The following is a 21341-nucleotide window of genomic DNA, read 5'->3' as shown; positions in this document are numbered from 1 at the left end:
TGTTATTTTATTGTTAGAGCTATATGACCAATAGGAAGCAAGTTGGGGGCATTTGAGAAACATATGTTCATGGGATCCTGGGACAGTTTCAAGTTTACAACATTTGTTGTATCCTCTGAGACCCAGCTTGTGCAGTCTAGTGGGAGTCCAGTGTAGAAAATGCAGGGTGAAGAATTTAGATTGAATCAGTGAGGGGCCAACTTTATTTAGTAGGGCATTTTTGCCTATATTAGTCCAATTTTCCTCTGGAATCAGTATTCCATCTGGCTCTTCTAGGCTTTTAGACAATTTAGAAGTAAGAGGTGACCTGCCCCGTGAGTTAGATGCCACAAGAGCTTTGTAAATCTTAGAGCATACGTGACCTGAACAGTGCCATAGTCTTAGCCATTGGCATATGGTTGCATTCGTTGCATTTGTATCCCAGTCTAGTTTAGAGAGTTTGGCTTTCATTTTTGGAAAGCTATAGAAGCCAATCGGGGAGAGGTTGTGTTTTGCAGCTATAAAAGCGAAAAACATGGGATCTCCGTTATCATCATATATGTCGCGGATAACATGGATGTTTTTTGAGGCCATGAGTGGTGTAATTAAATTGTGGTATCTAGTTTTTTTCGGGGGTTGTGCCAAAGAGAAGCCAAGAGAGATCTATGTATTGGTGTTTGTGATTCCTTGACTAATGTTTTAATAACAGAAGCAGAGTCAGTAAATATCTCTTGCGAAATAGGAGGTCTGAACTTTTTCATGGAAAGATATGTGACGGGTGAGAAGGGTGAGCATATAGACTTTTCAATTTCAAGCCATCTCGGGTGGTCGGGTAAATCGTCAAGTAGCCAACAGCACCCGGTGATGCCAGGAAAGCCATATGATATAAATTCCAGTTTGGTAATCTGCAGCCCCCTTTGTGAGTTTCAATTCTTAACGCATTAAAAGAGATTCTAGCCCTCTTCCCCTTCCACAAAAATGCAGATGTTAGTTTATCTATCTTGTGGAAGATGGAGTGGAAGAGTTGCATTGGTAACATAGAGGTAGTGAAGTTAATGATTGGGGTAATCATCATTTTCAGTGTCTGAAGTCTACCCCACCAGGATATATTTTTGAGGAACTAGGTGTCTAAAAGGTTTTTAACCTTACTGATAGTCTTCTATTCATTTATTTGGAGTGTGTCTAGAGTGTCTCTAGCAAACCAAATACCTAGATATTTAAATTGTTTAGGTTGCCATTTTAGGTTTGAGTTACCCAATAGTGAGGCAAAACATAGAAAATTTAGGGGGAAGACCTCGGTTTTATCTCTGTTCAGCATATATCCAGAGACTTTAGAGAAGTGTGATATTATATTGATTAATGTTGAAATTGCATTCTCCATATTTCTGTGTAAATAAGTATGTCATCAGCATATGCTGAGGTTTTCTAGATATATTTGCTGAATTTAAATCCTGCAATCTCAGAAGCTGATTCAAGTAGTAGGAGCAGGGGATCTATTGTGGGGAGGAACAGTAGTGGGGATAGTGGGTATCCCTGTCTTGTGCCCTGAAATAAATCAAAAGAGGCAGATAGTTCTCCATTGATCTGTAGATTTGCTTCAGGATTGGCATAGAGAGCCATAGTCATGTTAATAAAAGATTCCCCTAAGTCATGGGTCTTAAGGGTGGCATGAAAGAATGGCCAACAAACCTTATCAAATGCTTTCTCATTGTCGAGCGCTCTTGCAGCTGCTGGTAGAGTTGCCATTTTTGCCTTATTCATGACGTGGCAGAAGGTACGGATATTATCTCTTGCCATTTTACCTTTTAGGAAACCTGTTTGGGAGATATGTATGAGTTTTGGGATGAGAGATTCAATATGTTTTGCTAGGATTCTCGCAAAAATGTTTGCTCCCATATTGAGTAAGGAAATGGGACTATAGTTTTTTGGGTCTGTGTTGTCTTTGTCCTCCTTGGGGATTACTACAATTGTCGCTTCAGCAGCAGTACCCAACACTTTCCCTTGGAGTAAAGAATAATTCAGTGTGTTTCTAAGGTGGTCGATCAGTGGGGTTTGAAATGTTTTATAGAAAGGGATAGGGAACGCATCTGGACTTGGTGCTTTGCCTGATTTAATATATCTAATCACATGTGCAATTTCAGAGGAATCAATGGGCTTGTTAAGTTGGGTTTTTTCAGACTCGGTTAGTTTTTTTGATGGCTAGGTTTCGGAGAAATGTTTCGCAGTCCAATTTTGGGTATTGAATTTGTGGGGTATAGAGTTTAGCAGAGAAGTTTCTAAAGACTTCTAGAATCTCGCTAGTTTTGTATTTTAATACTTTATTGAGCTCTTTGATATGAGAGATAATGTTAGAAGTATGTGTACATTTGAGTGTGGAGGCCAGAGTTTTTCCAGCTTTGTTTAGAAATAGTAGTTGTATCGATTTTTTGTGCATGGACCCAGAGATAGGCACGTTTACTAATAATAGTGTCATATTTGTGTTTCAGTTGTTTGATCTCATTTAGTATTACATTATTCCTTGTTTGTCTAAAGATGGATTCCTTAGCTTTTATTTCTGAAGCCAGTTGTTGAAGTGATTTTTTGATCTGGCAATTTTTGTTAGACATGCGTTTGGTTATTTGTCCCCTAATTGCGCATTTAAATGCATCCCATAGTATTACTGGGGAAGAGACCGAGTGGCCATTTATAAGAATAAGTCAATCTCTTTATTTAGGCTCTCTATATCTGCAGGATTTTCAAGAATTACTTCATTCATGCACCAGGTTCTGTTATTTTGCTTGGTAGATGTAGGAGGATGGTCTTGGAAACTGCAGCATGGCCCAGCACTAAAATTGGGTAGATTTTTTGGATGATGTGGTATACTGGAGAAGAGAGTCTGAAACTAAGAGGTAATTAATACATGAAAAGCTGGAGTGGGGTGAGGAGAAAAACGTAAAATCAAGTATGTATGGAATTCTACATACATCTTTCAATTTGTGTGATTGGCAGAGTTTTATCATATATTTGTGAGATTTGGGTATTCTAAACTGCACGGCAGAGTTACGGTCTAGGATAGTGTCCATTGGGAGGTTACATGTTAGAGCATCTCTGAAGTTGATAATGTAACACAAAGGAGGAGGAGGAGGCCTGGGAATGCAACAGAGCAACACATTCCTCCTGACTGGTCTCCCCTCATCTGTGCTGCTGCCAGAGAAGAACAAACAGCATTATTATCTAATTATCTAGGAAACATATAGCATTGTAGTAGTGTGTGTTTGACTAAAGGTCCATCTCCGTTGTAACACAATAGCTAGACTTGATAAAGAGCTCTGGCTCACAAAACGGGATAGACAAATGATTACAGTTCTGGACGGCAAGCATTTTTTCTGTGGAAGCATACAACATCTGCCCAATCAGAACACTAATTATAACCTCATTGATGACATTTTAAAAGACTTCAATAGCGACATCACTGGTGACATCTAGAATATTTCATTAGGTATTAGTTTTCTTTTTCGTAACAATGTGGATAACAATTTTGTTATTGATTTCATCTTAACATGAGTAAAATTATTTTTTTTATAATGGTATGCTTTGGATCTAGTGTGTTGTTACACTTTTTAAAGTACTGAATAATGCTTTATTTGTTGTATTTGAAAATGTGCAGAGTAATGATGGGTCTCTTTCTCTGTGGTAATAGTTGAATGTCTGTTTAACATTTTTATAGGTATATACTGCACTCACTGTTATGATATGCTGAGGTGGGTGTGTGGGTTTCGGACACTATTGATGTATATGTATTTCAGTGTATGTGTTACTGTATGTTATAGGGAGTCAAGGCGTCTAACTGTATATCTGTTCATTCTTGTTGCAATTTGAATAACTGCATTTTACTTACTTTGTGATCCACATAGTGGATATGTGGACAAACGTGGTCAGGTGACATTGGTGCTACGGTTATGTTAAATAGCTGAGTTTCTTTTATTGAATGTCATTATTAAATTTAAAATACCTCAACATAATTGATTTAATTTCATGAATTCCGCAGAATTATGCCATTATGAATATAGCTTTTATACTGGTGTTTGCTGCAAAGTTACACCACAGGAACAACTTAAGGAAGCCGGGCTGCCATTGTTTCTGGGAACTGCGTTTTTCTGCGCTATTTATTTAGTGTGAAATGCATCGTTGTGTCAAAAGCTGATGCAATTACGCATTTTGTGCTAAAATATAGTGCTAAATGATAGCGTTGCATTTTCACGTAATTTTGTGTTAGTTCACAAAACTTTCCTGAAATTTCAGGTTTATGTGAAATCAAAGTGCTCACATTTTGCACACCCCTAGTTTCTACATGATGAGGCGTGTGTTGTATTGTTCACCGTCTTACAACAGTGGTGTGGGGTGTTATGGTGGTTGTTTCATGTTGAGATGGTGGTTGTGTGGCAGTGAGGTAGACGGTGTCTTTTGGCGATGTTGTTTCTTGTACAGTGGATAATAACTCTTGTTCTAAAAGTGAATAATATTCTGTGAATTTCAAGACAACGTTGCTGTATATGATTTTAAGTGTGTTGAAGTATGAAGGGACGTTCTGTTTCTGTAGTAGAAGTTATGCTATGATTATGTGGTGTATGTACATGCTAATTACATGAATTAATAGATCCACAACATGCATATTAGATTTGCATATTTTATGTAATTTATGTTTTTTTCTTGCGTTTTCTCTTCTTTCTTTTGCAGGAATCTCAGTTTGAGCAGAACATGTGTAAATGGACCTTTGACACCGGATGTGTGCAGCATGCGCTGCTATTGCAACATTCACCACTCTATTTTAGAATTGGCATGGACAATATGTTAAGCTAGTAGCTCATGTGCATTTCGTGCACGAGGCCACAACTTGCATGCAATTTTTAAGGTGATAACGACTGAAGCGTACTTTGCATAATAGCTGTAATTCTTGTGAGAGGTGTAAAAAAAACGCATTTTTGGCTAACCTTACTTGTAACCCAACTTAAAGTGCTCACCGTTGTGGCAGAAATGTGTCCCTTTTAGATATAGTTTAAGTGAATACACTGACATCAAACTTGGAATCTTTTTGAACAAAAAAGAGGGAAAAGAGGCTGATTTCTGAATCTGATTTGGGTAAGTCATTTTTTTAGTCAAGAGTAGACTAATTCTTCCAGTACTTCAATCGGAAGTAAAATATCAAGAAATATAGTCACACGTGAGTTGCAGCCATAAGCATAGAATATTATTTGTGAAAGAGAATTAATTCTAAAATTCTAAAAGAAAGTGTGCAATCTTTCAAAATATACTCATAGATAATAAAATGCAACGTTTCTGTTATGAGGTGTAATTTGAAAGAGGCAGTGTATCCTGTTGTGGTTTGGATGAGTTATGCAAGAATGTGGGGTTTTAGGATATCCGCAATTACATCAACAATTACAAATCAGGGAAGTAAAGTGATTTATATCGTTTTTACAGTCTGATTTAGAAAATTACTACCTATCTAGCTCAAATAAAGATGCAGTTGATGTTTTTTAAAAGATGTAAGGAAGAGTGATTTATGATATATCTTGGGTTAACTGAGTCAGTTGCCACAATTCTTACTGATGTCAACTTTAGCTAACCACAGTTTGATCAACTGAGTGTTGTTAACAATCTTGATCAAAAGTAAAGAGAAGCTTTAGTGGTTCAGATTCAAAAGCTATACTTATGCATCAAGAAGCTAAAATAATGCCACCTAGAATTGTGTTGTAACAACGATCAATTAGATATTTGGACATTTTGGTGTACAAATGTATTTGAATTTCATCACGACCTACCCAGAAAATCATATTTTTATTTTATTTTGTGAGATGGTACTGTGTATGTGCCAGCTCAGTTCTAGTCATGTTTGTATTTGTGGGTTATCCCAACTTTTGTTTGTTACTATGCAACCATTGTACGCATTAAACGTGAAGGGTACTGGTTTTCCCTTGTAAAGAACACAAGTATCAGGTAATGATAGTCGTTCTCGATGGCACATTCAAAGGACATGCCACTTTGGCCGTACAGTTAGTGGAAGTATTGTTCAGTTGCTTGATCTTGCCTCAAAAGACTATTTCTGACCGAGGAACCCAGTAACTGGCATAGGCTTGACAATACCTCTATACCTCTCAGTAAGGCATGCTGTTAGTCTACACACTAAGACATCCATTACTCTCCATAAACTTACACATTTGGAGAATTACTGTTAAGTAGGGATCTAAGCTGAGATTTAGAGACTGTACTTCCAGTACAATCATAAAAATTTGGGGGGACCCAAGCAACAAAATTTTGGAGGCTCCTATTTGGAACAACTTTGAATTTTAATACACATTTTCTCATAATTGAAGCCCCATGATGTCAAAGAATATTGAATTATATGTTCAACGCTGAGCTAGAGAAATAGAAGTATGAAATAGCAAAGCTTCATTTTTCCAGGGGGGTCCTTGGAAGGTGGGGGCCCTAGGCAATTACGCGCTTTGCCCATTCCTTAAAACGTCTCTCTGGACTTGTCATATAGACACCAGTTAGAGCATATTTGTAACCATCCTCGAGGCTCTGCCTGGCGCTGCATGCCCACTTGTAGGTGCTAGGATCCTGTCGGAAATATGTACACATAATATGTCAGATTTCTAGCAACAAAGTCCACTCTAAAACTGTACATGTGGATAACATTCAGGAGGCCTCAAACGGGGATGTTCCTTTTGAGAACAGGCTGTAAATGTACAGACTGCGGCTGACTCGCAACAACATGCCATTGAACACTGAGGGGCTGACTCACAAGGAGTACTATGGGAGTACTCTTTTACGTACTCGGAGTACTTTTTTACGTACTCCTACATGCCTTTGTGAAACAACGTTCTGCCTGTTAGTAAAACTGCAAAGAGGGGACACTTTGTACTAATTGTATAATAATATATCGCGGATATTCTTATTTTATTGCCACTTTAGATTTTCCAGGGCCAATTCACAAAGACCTGGAAGAGTATGTAAACACGTTCTACAAGAGTAGTAGTTTACGTACTCCAAAATGTCTTTATGAATAGTCTTCTCGGACTGTACAGGCGAACACTGACCTTGTACCTAATAGTTATAGATGTAGACACCACAGGCTCGATTCAAAGAGGTTTTGGTGTGACTTACTCTTGCAATACGTCTGGCTTAGTCCTGAATACAGGGAGTATGCAAGACGTAAAACGGACTTACTCCTAGAATTCATGCTTAAATCAGTCACTCTAATACAACAAAGGTAGGCAAAGTGAGCCCGATAGTTGTGGACAGACGAGAATATACAATACAGTTAGACCCTAAGGCTGTACTAGCCAGTAACTCAGTTCACTAATACACCGATGCTGCACCCTGACACGTCACTTATACATTAAGACTGTACTGGTTGGAAACACACTGTAACCTACGCATTGAAACTGCTCAATCAAGAAATTGCCTAAAACGTACACATTGAAACTGTCCTTTGCAAGAAGAGAAAGTGCTCAAAACGTATAAACTGACTAAATGCATGTAATAATAATTTGGTTTATATAGCACCTTATACCACAATTCTACCGTTTCTAAGCACTTTAAATAACAGATGCTACTATTACTCAATGTCTGGTGCTCAATTTGCCTCGGAGGGATGGCAAAAGAATACTTTGGAACATGCTGTAAACGTACACATTGTGCATGTTCCTGTCAATAGTTGGCCATTACCTAGCATTCGGAGATTGCATGTCAACAGGGAGCCCTGAAGCTACTCACAGCATGCACCTGTCAATCCTTACAGTACAAAGCCGCCAGACAGTATCCTGCGTGAGCCTGTCTGAAAGAGGGATGGAACTTACATATTGTGAAAGAGACTGCATGTGCCGTGAACCTGTACTCCGAGGCCTTTTCTTGGTAAACATAGATGCTCTCTCTCAATGATGCCCCTATCGGACGTGTGCCCACAGTGTACACTCCGAGCATATGCGTTTGAGGGCAGTTCATAAACTTAAAGTGATGGTAGCGTTGGAGCCATGGGCTTTAATGCAAGCCATGAAAAGGCCCCTTGTATTCTCTGGTTGGAAGTACACAAACAGCCGGCATCTTAGACCTCTAGGTCCCGTCGCCACTGCACCTGCTGCACTAACGATACCGCAGCCCCTGTTAAACTGTATACACTGCACACATAAACTGCCCCTCGGGGACATGCTATGATTATGCTGATTGCTTTAGAGAGCTTCATTCCGTCGCAAACTGGCCTCGAGGCGCTGAAGGGGTGTAGTGAGCTCAAAAATAAGGAGCAGGAGAGAGGCAAGGTGGAGGGACGCTGGGCGAACGATGAAGAAGCTTTGTGGAGGGTAGGGGGGGGGGCTCCAAATGGTAGTGTAAGTGAGAGGCTGCAGCTGGCACTCTAAGCACCGCGGCGCCTCCCCTCTGGTAAAGAGGCGCTTTCTTAAAAGACTGTAGGAGAGATGCAAGGGCAACCGGTCTCTGGAGCAGGAAAAAACATCCGCTGTGTGACGATAAGATAAGCACCCAGAGATGGAGATTGTGCGAGCAGAGCGAGCACCTGCCGCAGGTGGACGTAGTGTAAATAGTACATATTACGAGAGGGGGCTCGGTGTGTAGGGGGGGGGGCAGTCTTGAGGAGGGCCAAAGGACCCACAGATCATGCCTGGTGCTGGTTTCTTCATCATTGCACTCCCTCCATCACAGCACCTCCTTTCACCACAGCACTTCACCTTACCAGAGCAGTCCTCTTCTCCGAGGAAACGTTCTTTTTGTTTGCTGTTTTATATAGCGCTAACTCGACCCGAAGATATTGGAGCGCTTTACATGAGCACCAGTTACATTACACCAGACATTCTTCACCACAGCGCCTCTCTTAACCCTGCAGCTTTCTAGTGCCCCCTTAGCGACCCCACAGCATCCATCACCACCTAGCTACACCCCTTCACCAGAGCACCTCACCTTCATTTACCAGCGCACCCCTCTTCACAGATGAGCCAACCTCTACCTGACAGTCTCTACCAACTAGGCATTCTCATGTTACCCGGTCACTGCTGTTCACATGAGGCCTGCCCATCACCCACGGATCCCCCGACAGTGCATCTACCCTCCACAGAATACTTCGATTCACCAGAGCTCCTCTATACGCACGAGCACAGTTCACCGGGGCACCGTGTTTGCCCACATTACCTCTTTTAATAATGGGCCCCATCTAAGCCATATCAGATCTGTTCACGGGAGGCCTGCCCGTCACCTGGGCGCTGCCTATCAAGAGAACACCACACAACCTCCCTTCATAATACCACCTTCCTTTAATAAAACACCCCTCTTTGTTAAGCAAATATCTCCTCGTCAGAGCATCTCCATTTATCAAAGCACCGACTTCACCAAGACATCCATGACTAAAGCCTGTCTTCAAGAGGGTGTCCGTTTCTTCAGCATATCACCCTTCAGAGTGGGCGTCCAACCTCAAGTGCCAAGCCCATGTCCCTTTACAGTGGTACCTGCCTTAACCAGAACGTCCCACTTCTCAAGAGCACCTCACCTTAAAGGCCTTCCCTTCACCAGAGCCCATCTCTCCACTAGAACCTGCCCCTTCTCTAGAACCCCTCCCTTCAATAGAACAATTCCCTTCACAAACCACTATTGCCTCACAAAAGCCCCCTTACCAAAAGCACCCGATCTTCCCGACAGTCCTTCTTTTCACCAGAACCCCAGTCTTTGAGCCCCTCTATAAGGCACATTTTCTCAAAGGCAGCACCTCTTTTCGCAAGAAACCCTCTTTTCAAATAAGACCTTACTTCACTACAGTCTCTCCTTTGGCCAGAACCACTTTCTTAACATAAGCAATGTCAAGTTAGCAGTGCATCCCTTCACCAGAGTGTCTGCTTCACGAGATCCCCTCACCAGCTCCGCATTTCACAAAAGCACCCCCAATTCGCCACAGCACCTGTTTTCACTAGTGCTCTTCATCTGATCCCTGCCTGTTTCTTCACTGGAGATCATCTCCTCATTAGAGATCACACCTTCACAAAAGTGCCATCCTTTTACCAGTGCATCTTGGTCACAAGAGCTCTTCAACTCACCAAAGGGCCTTTCTCCAGGAGCGACCGCTCTCTTCACAAAAACACCAGCTTTTCACCAGGGCACCTGTCTTCATATGATGTCCTTACTCAGCTCTTTCTTTCACAGTATTGAGTCTCCATTCACCACATCTCCTTCCTTCATGAAAAGACCATGTGTTCCCCAGGGCATCGCTCTTGGCAAGAGTCTAGCACCACACCTAAGCCGTTTGCTACATATATATCCTCTCTTCACTCAAATATCCCCCTTCACCCCTTTTTCCTCTACTTGCCTCACCACTTTTTTCACCAGAGACCCTCTGATCACTTGGTGTCTTCTCATCAAAAGACACATCATACTTTACCAGACCATGTCTCTTCACAAGAGCCCCTCTCCTCACCAGGGCCATTTCTATCGCTAGGTGTGCTCTCGTCACTGCGGTGTCTACATTTCCAAAAGTAGCCCTCACCTCATCAGAGCACATCTCCTCATGTGAGTCACAGACTTCACCTCCCCCCCACCCCCCGCAACACGTCCTGCTACCAGAGCAACTCCCTTCACTAGAACATTTGCGGGGACCCCGTCACTAAAGACCCCGCTTTCACCCAATATCCTCCATTAACAATTGAGTCTGTGCAGCAGAGCACGCGCCTTCACCAACGGCCGCCCTGTCACTAGGCCACAGCACCTTTCATCTCTCTTCACTATTGCACGCCTCTGCACTGTCTCAACATGGCGCCTCTTTTCAGCACCTCGCGTATATACCAGATCACTTTCCTACATTAGTGCACCTCTGTTCAACAGGATCCCGCTCGTCAACGCAGCGCATCCTATCACCAGTGCACATCCCTGCTCTTGGGCATATCCCTTCACAGAGCACCATCCCTCACAACAGCAACCATCTTCGCCCGAGCCCCTCTTGAACTGTTTTTAAGGTAGAAACCTTAATTCACTGTAGATAATACTTCAACGGACGTTTCCTTCTACCACACCACCTCGCCCCATATAGCACGTGCCTTCTCCGGGAACCTTTTTTACCATAGGAGACCTAGCAGTAAAGCTCCTCCCTTAACAAGTGTACCTATTCTAAACACGGCAATGTGGGTATTGCAGATGGAGAGAGAGGGAAGGGCAGTCTGTGTCCTCTCACCAGAAACCTGACATCAGACTGCCATATTACTTCAGGAGCCTGGTGATAATCCCCGACGTCAATCAGGAAACTGACGTCAAACTGTAATGCCCTGCAGAAAATGTAGCTGGCTGGGAATGACATGACGCCATGAACATGTTTTTTTCTTCAAACTATGACGTCATTCCATTATGCTACTGCCATACAGTGACATCACTCACTGAAGTGACCTTGCAGCTAGATTACGACATCACTCCAGGGATAAAATGTCAGATTGTGACATCACTCCCTCCAGAAACATGATATTAGACTGTGACATCACTACAGGAACTTGATAGCAGATTACGACATCACTCGAAGAACCAGTCGCTAGAGTGTAAACTCACTCTTGGAGCCTGGCCGCAGTCTATGATATCACCCCACATTAGACTGTAGTATCACAGCTGCAACCTGACCTCAGCTTGTGTGACATCATCCAGTAAATCTTGAGATAGATTACGACGGCGCTGCACAGGGCATTTGAGACACAGCAAAATCCACTGGTATGCTGTTTGGCCTGGTGGCTGCTTTTTGGGGTGGGCTCGTCAGCTCTTTCGCCTGGCAAGGTGCCGCTAAGGAAAACACCCAATTTTTTGTAGACAACGATATAATACCTCCGCCCTCCCCCCCCCCCCCCCCCCACCCACACACACACACACACACCGCCTGCCTGGAGACGGTCGGGCTCACGATACTGACAGAACAACATCGGACGGTAGGGCACTTTATCGTAGGGCGTTTTAGCTCCCAGTCCGCTCTGGACTGCGACATCACAGTTATTTGACAATAGGCTGTGACGTCACTTCAGACAGAGATGGCGCAGCAGACAGTAACATCACCACAGACATTGAACACCAGAGTAGTGACAGACCTGTGGCGTTATTAGGACCAACGTGGCCTAATCACGATTTCGGAATATGCCTTACTATGGACATTTCATATATGTTCTCACAGTACAATTGTTTTAACCTCAGACGTGCATTAGCTTTGTTGTGGTAGCCTGGCAGTTCGTCACACACGCCTTCACCAAACACGTCCCCCTCAAGTGCCACAAGACACCTATCTCCCCTTCAGAATCTCCTGCTAACCTCCCTTTAGTCACAGATTCGCGTCGGCTCTGTTTGCCATTGCAAATGAACTTCCCTTCTGACACCTCCGAGCGCACCCGGGCCAGAGGAGGTCAAAACGGGTTTAAGCGAGCTTTCCTCAAAGGTTCCCAACCGAAGTAGAAACCCGTTAGGCCTCGAAGGTTTACATACTGACAATCGCTACACAGTTGTTGCAAGCCACAATGTTAAAAACACAACCCCCTGCTCTGTGGACACCGAAATAAAAGAAGCGGGAACATAAGAATGAGGAGGGAAACTAGGCCAAAAGCATTTGGCTTGGTCTTCACCTTGTAAGGGTTATTTTAGTCATATGAATTTGGCACAACTAGTTTATTTGTCGCATATTCGAATATGTTAAAGGCCACAAGACTGTTGATTCCTTGTTGTGCAGTAAATTGACTCTCAAACAGTTATACAGCCCTATACCAAAAAATGTGATTCAATGAATGAAATATTCTTAGGGACAGGGAGTGGCTGGTGGTTAGGGGAAGGTGATTTGTGTCATTGCCGCATTCGCTATTTGACTCAGCATATTGTACATCTCAGATTTAAAATAGTGTATACTTTAAAAAATTAGAATTTGGAGGACGTACCTGGGACTCGGTTTGTTGCCAGAGAAGAAGGATCTGTAGCCACCTGTGTGAGGAAGAGTAGGAGAGGTGGCATTAATAGTAGTAACTACAAGGGCACCGCTGGAAGGAGGTTTTGGCAGCGAACAGTGGAAAAGACCTTACATGTGGAAGCCGCACAGCCCACGACAAAACATGGTGAAGAGATCCAACACCGGAAGGGGATAAATCCAATAAATTCACAAAAATCTGCAAATTTAGCTCTTTCAATGCACAAAAGGGATCCAAGTGTCCGGTGTTTAGGAAACCAGTGATTGGGAGAACCACGTCCGTTGTGGTGGTTTTAAGTGAGGTGATAGCTCAACGGAGAGACTAAGAAAATTGGAAATTAAGAAGTGAATGGACAAATGATTTAAGACATGCAAAGTGCAGCACGACAAATTGAGCTGTCTTGAAGACTTTTTGGGGGTTGCCTTGGATGATGTGGGTCTCTCAGCGTGCTTCACAGTTAATGAGTCCTGGACCAGAGTGAGAAGGGCTACTGGTAGCTTGTTGGAGTGCTCAAGTCCAAATGAGCCCTAAAAGCACTCAATGCCCATCTGAGCAGCCGCGGGTCCAATCTTACCACCAAAGGAAGGCTCTCATGAGGCATGCCTTTTAGGTTCTGTCCTTGCGTGTGCAACCCAACTTCAGGGTGGTTGACAGCGGAGGCGTGCATCAAGTTTTCAGTCCTCTTGCTCAGGCAGGCCCCCCTACATTGGGCATCCTACTAAGACTGAGGGTTGCCCACAGCAACCCAAGCTGGACTCCAACTGTGTCAGACCACTTTCCAGGGCACTACGAGACCACGTACAGGACAAACTGTGCACTTTCAGCACAAGTGGCAATAACTTCAGCACCAGCAGAGGCAGCACCTTCAGCACCACTTCCAGCTCCTCCAGCAGACCCAGTTCCAGCACCTCGAGTACCACCTGGTCCAAGCAGCACCTCCAAGTCCCAGCAGCACCTTCACAGCGCCCACCTCAGCAGCAGCACCCTCTGCCCGAGGGCTGGCAGCTCACGATCCCTGGCTGGCAGGACTGCTGCCCACAGTCTCCCCGAGGAAGTCTTGCAGCAGTTGGGAGAGTCAGGAGGAGGAGACAGGCGGGGGCAGTGGAGGGAGACAGGGGTGTGAGAGTCAGGAGAGGGAGGGGGTCTGTGTGTGGGCAACTGACCCCGCGGCTGTAGGCCCATTATGGGGGGCGGGATTCACCCTGGCCCATTACCAGCCCTGGCTACTGGGAGGGGAGGGGGCTAATGACCCCCCACTCACATCTGCCCAGAGATTAATCAGTGCACACCTAGCACAGGCGGTGGGGGCCGGGGAGAGGCGGTGGCTTTTTAATTTCCCAGCCTTGATGGAGGTCTGAGAGTGTCGGTGTGGGAGGGAGGGGGCACTGCAGTCCGATGGGCTTTCCACACTTAATTAAAAGGGGAAATCAGACAAACTGGAGGCTTTATGGGCTCCGGGCCTTCCTCTGGCACAGCTTAGGAGAAGAAAAGGGAGGGCGGGGGAGCGGAAGCAGAGGAGACTGGGAGGGTGACAGCCCCCGTCACCACCAGGGACGGACCATGACAGAAGTCAAACCGCTCCGGACACCTGAGCGCGATGTTCACGCAGTCGAAAAAACACCAGAAATGAATAAATGCACAAAAGTGGGCCGCTGGGGTCTGCAGCAAGCTTCTCCAGAAAGAAAACGTCGATGACACCACCTGGGTGGCATATACCCCATCGACTGGATCGCTATTTAGGAACTTTTACCCCTAAACCCCAAATCCACCGGGCTTACTCCAGAAACATCAAAGAATTTGATGAACTCCGTATGCATCAAATTTCTCAGCCTCCCCTTCTCCAAGGATTTTGACCCCACGTTTGCCAACCCTAAGGCCCCCTTAACCCAAGGCACCCTTTCACAAGCCCACCGTGCAAATTCAGTACCCTAAACCTCCAAATATACACAAAGGTTTCTATCAAGCAATTACCTTAGCCCCCCTTTCCCCATCAATCGAATTACCAAGCCATGTTCCATCACCAGCCTCCCTTAGAATCCTCAAGCTATTTAAAGCCACCGATGAACCCGTATTTCATCCTCAAGTCATGCCCCATCCTCTAGCCCCTCCTCCCATCCCAAAGCTTCCAAACCCAAAAGACACCCAACCAAAAGCCATCTCCCCCAAAAGACCCAAGCTTCATCAAGAGATTAACTTACCAAAACCCTGTCCCAGAGTTTAGAAAGAGACTCGATAAAGCAGTATGACCCTGCCCACAATGAATGAGCGGGTGGGAGGGATTCAATGTGACTGCCACCAGTGGCCATTGCAGTCTGATTAAGAGTCCAAGGTGAGGCTACCGTCCACCACGAAAATGGCTTGTAATGCCATCTTTGCTACCGGCCTCTCCCTTACCCCTAAAGAAGGCCCAAGTCCAGCCATGGTGGGGCATAAATACAAAGCTGAAGCCTAGGCTGGGAGGCAAGGAATGTACAGAACATATGGTCTGGCTGTTAATCTCTAATCAGGTGACTGTCTCACTCTAGGTCATTAAGGGCACTCTCTCCAGACTTGAACCCTCACCTACAAATCATTGCTTTCAGGTGTGTCTAAAGACTACAGGGTCCAGTGGGAGACCACTTTTTGGTAGCTTAGGGTGTGAGCGGTAGCACCACAACCTATTTTGTTTCACCTCTACCCCCATGACAGAGCTTGGTGCAGGAGGCCTGGAGAAGAGTAGACATAGCACCACTTCTTGCAAGCGGAAGCAAATAGGGGGCTGCTAACAACGGGTCTGATAGCTTGTCCTCGGCCGGGAGAGATACATTCACGAAAAACAGTGAAGATTAGTTCAACATTTTGAAATCACTGGATTAACTGAATTATCGACAGAGAGGCCCATTCCGGATTTTTGGTGCCAAACGAATCACATTTTATATGTGTTACTGCGAGTTTAGTGGCTCCTTACAAGAAACAGCAATGGACGTGGCTCGCGTGCGTTTGACGTGGTTTCACGCAGAAGACGCACAAACTGTAAAGCCCCTACCAGCGTTTCAAGGCACTCAACTGGTCAAGTGACAACGGAGAACGTGTGCTGATGAAAGGGGGTGACTCTGTGGAGAGGGGATGAGCAGTAGAGCGTTGCAAGGATGCCTCCTAGGCCCCAGCCCATTCAGTGCCTGTCTGGCAAACAAAAAGGCGCCGAGAACGCATGTCAAATAGCCCAGCGAGTCAATGCGCCTGCTGCGAGATTTGTGTGCAACCTGCAAGTCGCACATTTTGCACAAGCTGCACACAGCTTTCCATTCGTTAACCTTCGATACAAATTGGTAGAGAAATGAGGACACAATTTTGCAAATCTGTGAGTTGCAGCAGGATTTACATTACATTATTTCCAGAAATGTTGCCCTACTCCTGCTGGAGGCTGAAGGGAGTTTGCACGAGTAGGAACAATGTGAGTCACATTCAAAAACAAACTGGAAAGTAATTTTGTTGTAAATGTAGACGTTGTGAGGAACAGGCCTACAATGTCATGTAACTGCAGGCCATAACACGTATGAAGTGCTGCCACTGTGCCATATACCACGTGTTCCTCAAAATCTATGTTTTAGGTATCAAATAGGGTACATTTTAGAGTTTCAAGTAAGGGCAGTTTTTGGCTCAAGTGAGGCATACGCAGGACCTCACATGGCTTGGATTTTGATACCAAATGAAACGCATTTTAGGTTTTGAATAGAGCACATTTGGGTCTCAAGTGAGGTACATTTCTGCTTCATGTGAGACACACAGGGTTTCAAACGGCTGAAAAGGTCCAGGAGACTGGATTTTTTAGAGGGACAAAGCAGGAAAAAAGAAACAAAAAAAGTTGGCACGCCGAAGCCTTCCCACCCCCTCTCGGAGGAAGAGTTGGGCGGTCTGGGCTGCCTTTTGAAGTTAAAGCCCACGGGGAGGAGGTATTTGTAGCTATTGAAAAGAGTGATTTGTGCTGGAGCGGGATTAGGCCTCACCTGCCCGCCTCTCACCTTTCTATTCAGCCCTCGTTAGGAGCAGGAAGCCGCCAACCACAAACCAGCACTTCCAATAAACACGGCTGTTTATTCTGTCTCCCCCAGCCCCCTCCCGCGGAGGGGAGGCCCGCCCCCGTCAAGCAGGACTTGTCCCTCGGTGACAATCATTACATTTACATTAAGTGATAACGTCTCGCGAAGAGAGGCCTCGTCTCACGACTAGGCGCCCTTCCTGACTCCCGCTTCTGGCCGCCACTGCAGCTTACCTTTCCGTCCCCTCGCGCCTCCACACGTTTTCTCCTTCACCATTTCAGTACCAGGTTTTCCCTCCTTCCCCTTTCTCCACGAATTCTCCCTCCAGTCACTCATTTCATCCTTCCTCTCTGCTCACTTCCTTTTAACTCCGTCTGTAATTTTTTCTCATTTTCTCTGTCAGCCTTCCCCTCCGTTTCCCGCCCCTTCACTCTCCATCTTTACTCCTTTACCTTCTCTAGTCTTCCTCCTGAGCGTGTCCGTCCCCCCTTCTTCTCACGCCCCCTCTGTATCTTCACCGTTTCCTCCCAGACTCACCGCCATTTTACCTCTTTCATTCTTCTTCACCTGCATCTCAATTGTTCAATTCAAATTATTGTTTTTCTAAGTAAATAAAACTGTGCCAAAGTTGCATAGCATACCGTAAAAAGCAATTCTGGACTCGTCGTTAATACGAATAACAACGTAGCATGTCCAAGACCTCAAAGTCTTACCCAAAACAGAACGTGTTAGTCACAACGGGCCCATCCAACACACAGCGCAAGCCAGCTCTTCTTTCTCTCCACCAGTGCTTTTCAAACTGGTAAATGCCGCGCCCCCCAGTGGGAAAAAGTAAATCACCGCCCCCCGTTCAGAATATTGTCACAACTACTCTATTAAGTTGGCAATGTTTAAATACTTCTGGACTTATCTAAACATTGCAGTTAAATTCTGTTACCTTTGTACAAATGCAATACACATTTTTCTGCTTAAAACAAAGCACTATTATCTGCATAATCTTTCTTTTGGCCAGGGCCTGGAGCTCCCCCACTCCCCTGGGATTACTTGAGGCGCTCATAGGTCGGCTCCCCCCACCCAGTTTGAAGACCCCTGCTCTACATATTTCCGCTCCTCTTCCATTACCAGGTCTAAGCTTCTCTCCGCTCCCTTCCAGGCCCCATCTCCGTCTTGCTGGTTTTATCTTTTCCATTCTCAAGCGGCCTCTCTTTACGTCCCCTGCCCGTTCCCTCTGTTCATCTATTTCCCCCTCTCATCAATTGCCTCAGTATCTCATTCCTTACCCTCTTCTCCATCTCTCTGTTTACTCGTTTTCCCCCTGCATGAAATATGGCCTTTCTCCTTCCCCGTCACCCCTTCCATTTCTCTAAATTTACCACATCTCACCCTGTCTGTCCTTCCTTCCTGTCTTCTCCCGCCACACCACCACTACTCTTGTTCTCGTCCTCTCTATCATAACAGGGTAACCTTCCTTCCCCAGCCAATCCTCCTTTCTTTGCCTTACTCCTTTTCTGTTGCCATCATGCCAGCTTCTCCTTCTTCCTCACCCTCTTCTTTATTCTCTCCTTTGCTCTATTCTGATTTACCCCATTCTATTTTTTCTTGCTCCATCGCCCCAGTCTCCCTTCCCTCATCCATCCCTTTGTCGTCTTCCCAATCCTATCTTTGCCCCTTTCATCCTTCCCACACTGATGTCCACTATTCCCTCTCTTTCTTCTGTATCCCATTCCTGGTCCCCGTAGGAAATTGCTTTATTGGTTGAGGAGGGTGTTAATCCTTCTCAAGCAACAAGCACAATCCTTGTCAGGGTGGAAGACAAAAGTCCCTAAACTAACCTATGCTTAACCAGTCTGGAAGCTTAGCACAAAAGCAGTCAGGCTTAACCTAGAGGCATTGTTATGTATTTATGCAGCACACAAGTAGTCATAAGGTGAAAGCACAACGCAAGAAAAATACCACACCAATTTAGAAAAATAGAGTAAAATGTAATAAATAAAATTAGACCAAAACAACAAAAATATAATCAGTAGAACTGGAGCTATGACATTTTAGAGGTCTATGTGTAAATAGTGGCAAGAAGCAGAAAGTACTAACTGGATATCTGGATGCACTACACGGGGGTGGATTCAAAGCCACAAGATCAGGTCAACAGCAATGGGGTGCTGGCCAAATACAGGCACTGGGCTAGTCCCCCTGAAAAAGTTACCTTCTCAAAGTCCAGTCCGCAGTCTGAGTTAGCTGTGTCGTAACTCAGAACAGTCAAAGCACCGGTGCTGGAAATGGGACACCCTGGGCCATCGCCCACCAGGATCTCCTTCCTGTGACTGAGAAGGGGCATTGGAACTCTTTCCCCCCACCTTTTTCTGGAACTTGTCTGTGTCTCCCTGGACCTCCCCTCACTCTGCTGGGGGGAACCTGAACCAACCTTCCTGGGTTCACTACGAGTTACCTTCTTGAACATCCTGGTACTACTCCAAAGGTCTGCCTCCTTTGCAAGCTCCCTGGGTTCAGTGAGCTTACTGTCTATCAGGTATTGGCACAACTATGTAAAGCAAGTACTGAGCAAGTGCTCTCTCAAAATTAGATTGTATAGCCCATGAAAATAACTCCCTTTACTGCCCCTCACCCAACCACTCAGCGCTTTGCTGGAGTAGTCTAAAAAATCCTTAAAAGACTGGTTTGGCAACTTTTCAGTAGTTTGCGGCACGCTCGAGGATGGGTAAACAAAGGAAAAGGCATGAGGTATGAATGCCTTTCACTAATGAAACCAACCGAATTTTAAAAGGCAAGCCCACGAACCAACCATACTGATGGGCGTGGTTAAAAGCCCACAGAGAGATTACACCAGGGACCGAGCGCTTTGTGCGCTCAACCCTAAATATAGTGTAACATTTAATAATTTGAAGCAAAATTATAAAAATGTAATCTTTCAAACTGGAGATATGGAATTTCAAATATTTAACCCTTTCAGTGCTGAGGGCGGAACCGTTCCGTCCTCATCACAGTTGCTCCAAATTCTTCTGCTGTTCACAGCAGAGGTATTTGGTTTTTCTAAAAACAGCCTCAGGAGCTGAGAAAGAGCTTTCCCAGCTACTTAGGCTGTTTTTGGTTTTCAGTGAAATGACGAGCAGCATGCACAGCAGGCTGACGTAATTTCACTGAAAATAAAAGTGAAATGAGCCGATCAGCTCATTTCACTTTCTCTACCTCGGTGCTCGGAAGGCTATCTTAACCCCCGAGCACCAAGGGAGATGGGAGAGGTATCATTGGAAAAATGAGAATCTCCCCTTTCCAATGGCACAGTGGATACCTGCTTGGGGATCACTGCAGAAGGGCGATCCCCAAACAGGGATCTACCCATTAGACACCAGGATTGTGCAAAGGCTTTTGCTCCCCCTTTACTTTTTTGTGTATAGTCATTCTTTCTGTCCCCTCGGGGGGGGGGGGAGATGGGGTAAAAACCCTCAATCTGACCCCCCGGGGGACAGAGAGCCCACTGGGCACTAGGGATTTTTCTTCTTAATTACATATGGCGGGGGATTCCCAAAATGGGCATGCCAATGCCCCCATCCCCCAAAACACTAATAACAATCCCCTGATCTGCCCCCCAGGGGGGTAGAAAGTCCACTGGACACCAGAGCTTACTTTTTCTTATTTGCATCAGTGGGGGCTGCCCAGCATTGGCATGGTCATGCCCCCCACCTAAAAGGGGAAACAGTCTTTCTGCCCCACTCCCCGTGGGGCAGAAAGCCCTCTAGACAACAGGGATTACTTTTTTTTGTAAGGGTGAGGGCTGCCCAGGATGGGCATACCCATGCACCCACCCCCGCAAAAATGGGAAAACAGTCTTTCTGCTCCCCTGCGGACTAAACCATTTCACCTCAAGAGCAAACAAAAGGACATTTGAGTTTTTTGGGTGTTGTTTTTACAAATTAGGCCAGAAGAGTTTGGCTAACTCCCAGTATCATCCCATTTGCAACGGTGAACAGCTGCACTTTTTCGGCTTGGTTAGGCTGCCATCTGGAAAGACCTACCAGACCCAGACAGTTCTGAAAACTAGACATTTGGGGGAGTAGAGAGTGGTGTGCTTTGCATCCATCCCACACCATTTTATTACCCAAATTGCCCTGCAAACCTCAAATGCTGACTAAAAACATGAATCTTTCGTCACATTTCTATGATGAAAACTTCCAGAATCTGCAGGAATCCACAAAATTCCTGCACCCAGCATTATCTCACTTCTGACAATAAAAATGCTGTGCCACTTGTGTGGTTGGGCTTAGTGCCAGTGAGAGGAACAGATCCAACCAATGTCAATAGGAGTTTCTACGCAAGGGCTCCAATTGTCCTTGGTTTAATAAGTTCCTGCCACTGGCACTCGGACCAGCCACACAAG

At 45.1% G+C, this 21341-nt stretch overlaps 1 protein-coding gene across 2 annotated transcripts in view; it reads right to left on the bottom strand.

Annotated features, from left to right (window-relative positions):
- The window catches only part of FGF17 (fibroblast growth factor 17), an 86822-nt gene extending 72482 nt beyond the window's left edge, over positions 1-14340 (bottom strand). Inside the window, exons 1-2 of one of the 2 annotated variants that reach the window (XM_069213986.1) lie at positions 13044-14340; positions 12903-12945 (exon numbers count right to left, since the gene is read on the bottom strand). In XM_069213986.1, the coding sequence (XP_069070087.1) occupies positions 12903-12945; positions 13044-13075 (75 nt within the window). In that variant the 5' untranslated portion in view covers positions 13076-14340. The remainder of the gene's footprint in view (positions 1-12902; positions 12946-13043) is intronic. The other variant, XM_069213985.1, reaches the window with a different exon arrangement.
- Positions 14341-21341: the final 7001 nt, after the last annotated feature.

This window comes from Pleurodeles waltl, chromosome 11 (assembly GCF_031143425.1).
Source record: "Pleurodeles waltl isolate 20211129_DDA chromosome 11, aPleWal1.hap1.20221129, whole genome shotgun sequence".
NCBI lineage: Eukaryota > Metazoa > Chordata > Amphibia > Caudata > Salamandridae > Pleurodeles > Pleurodeles waltl.
This window is presented reverse-complemented; position numbering and strand designations above follow the sequence as displayed.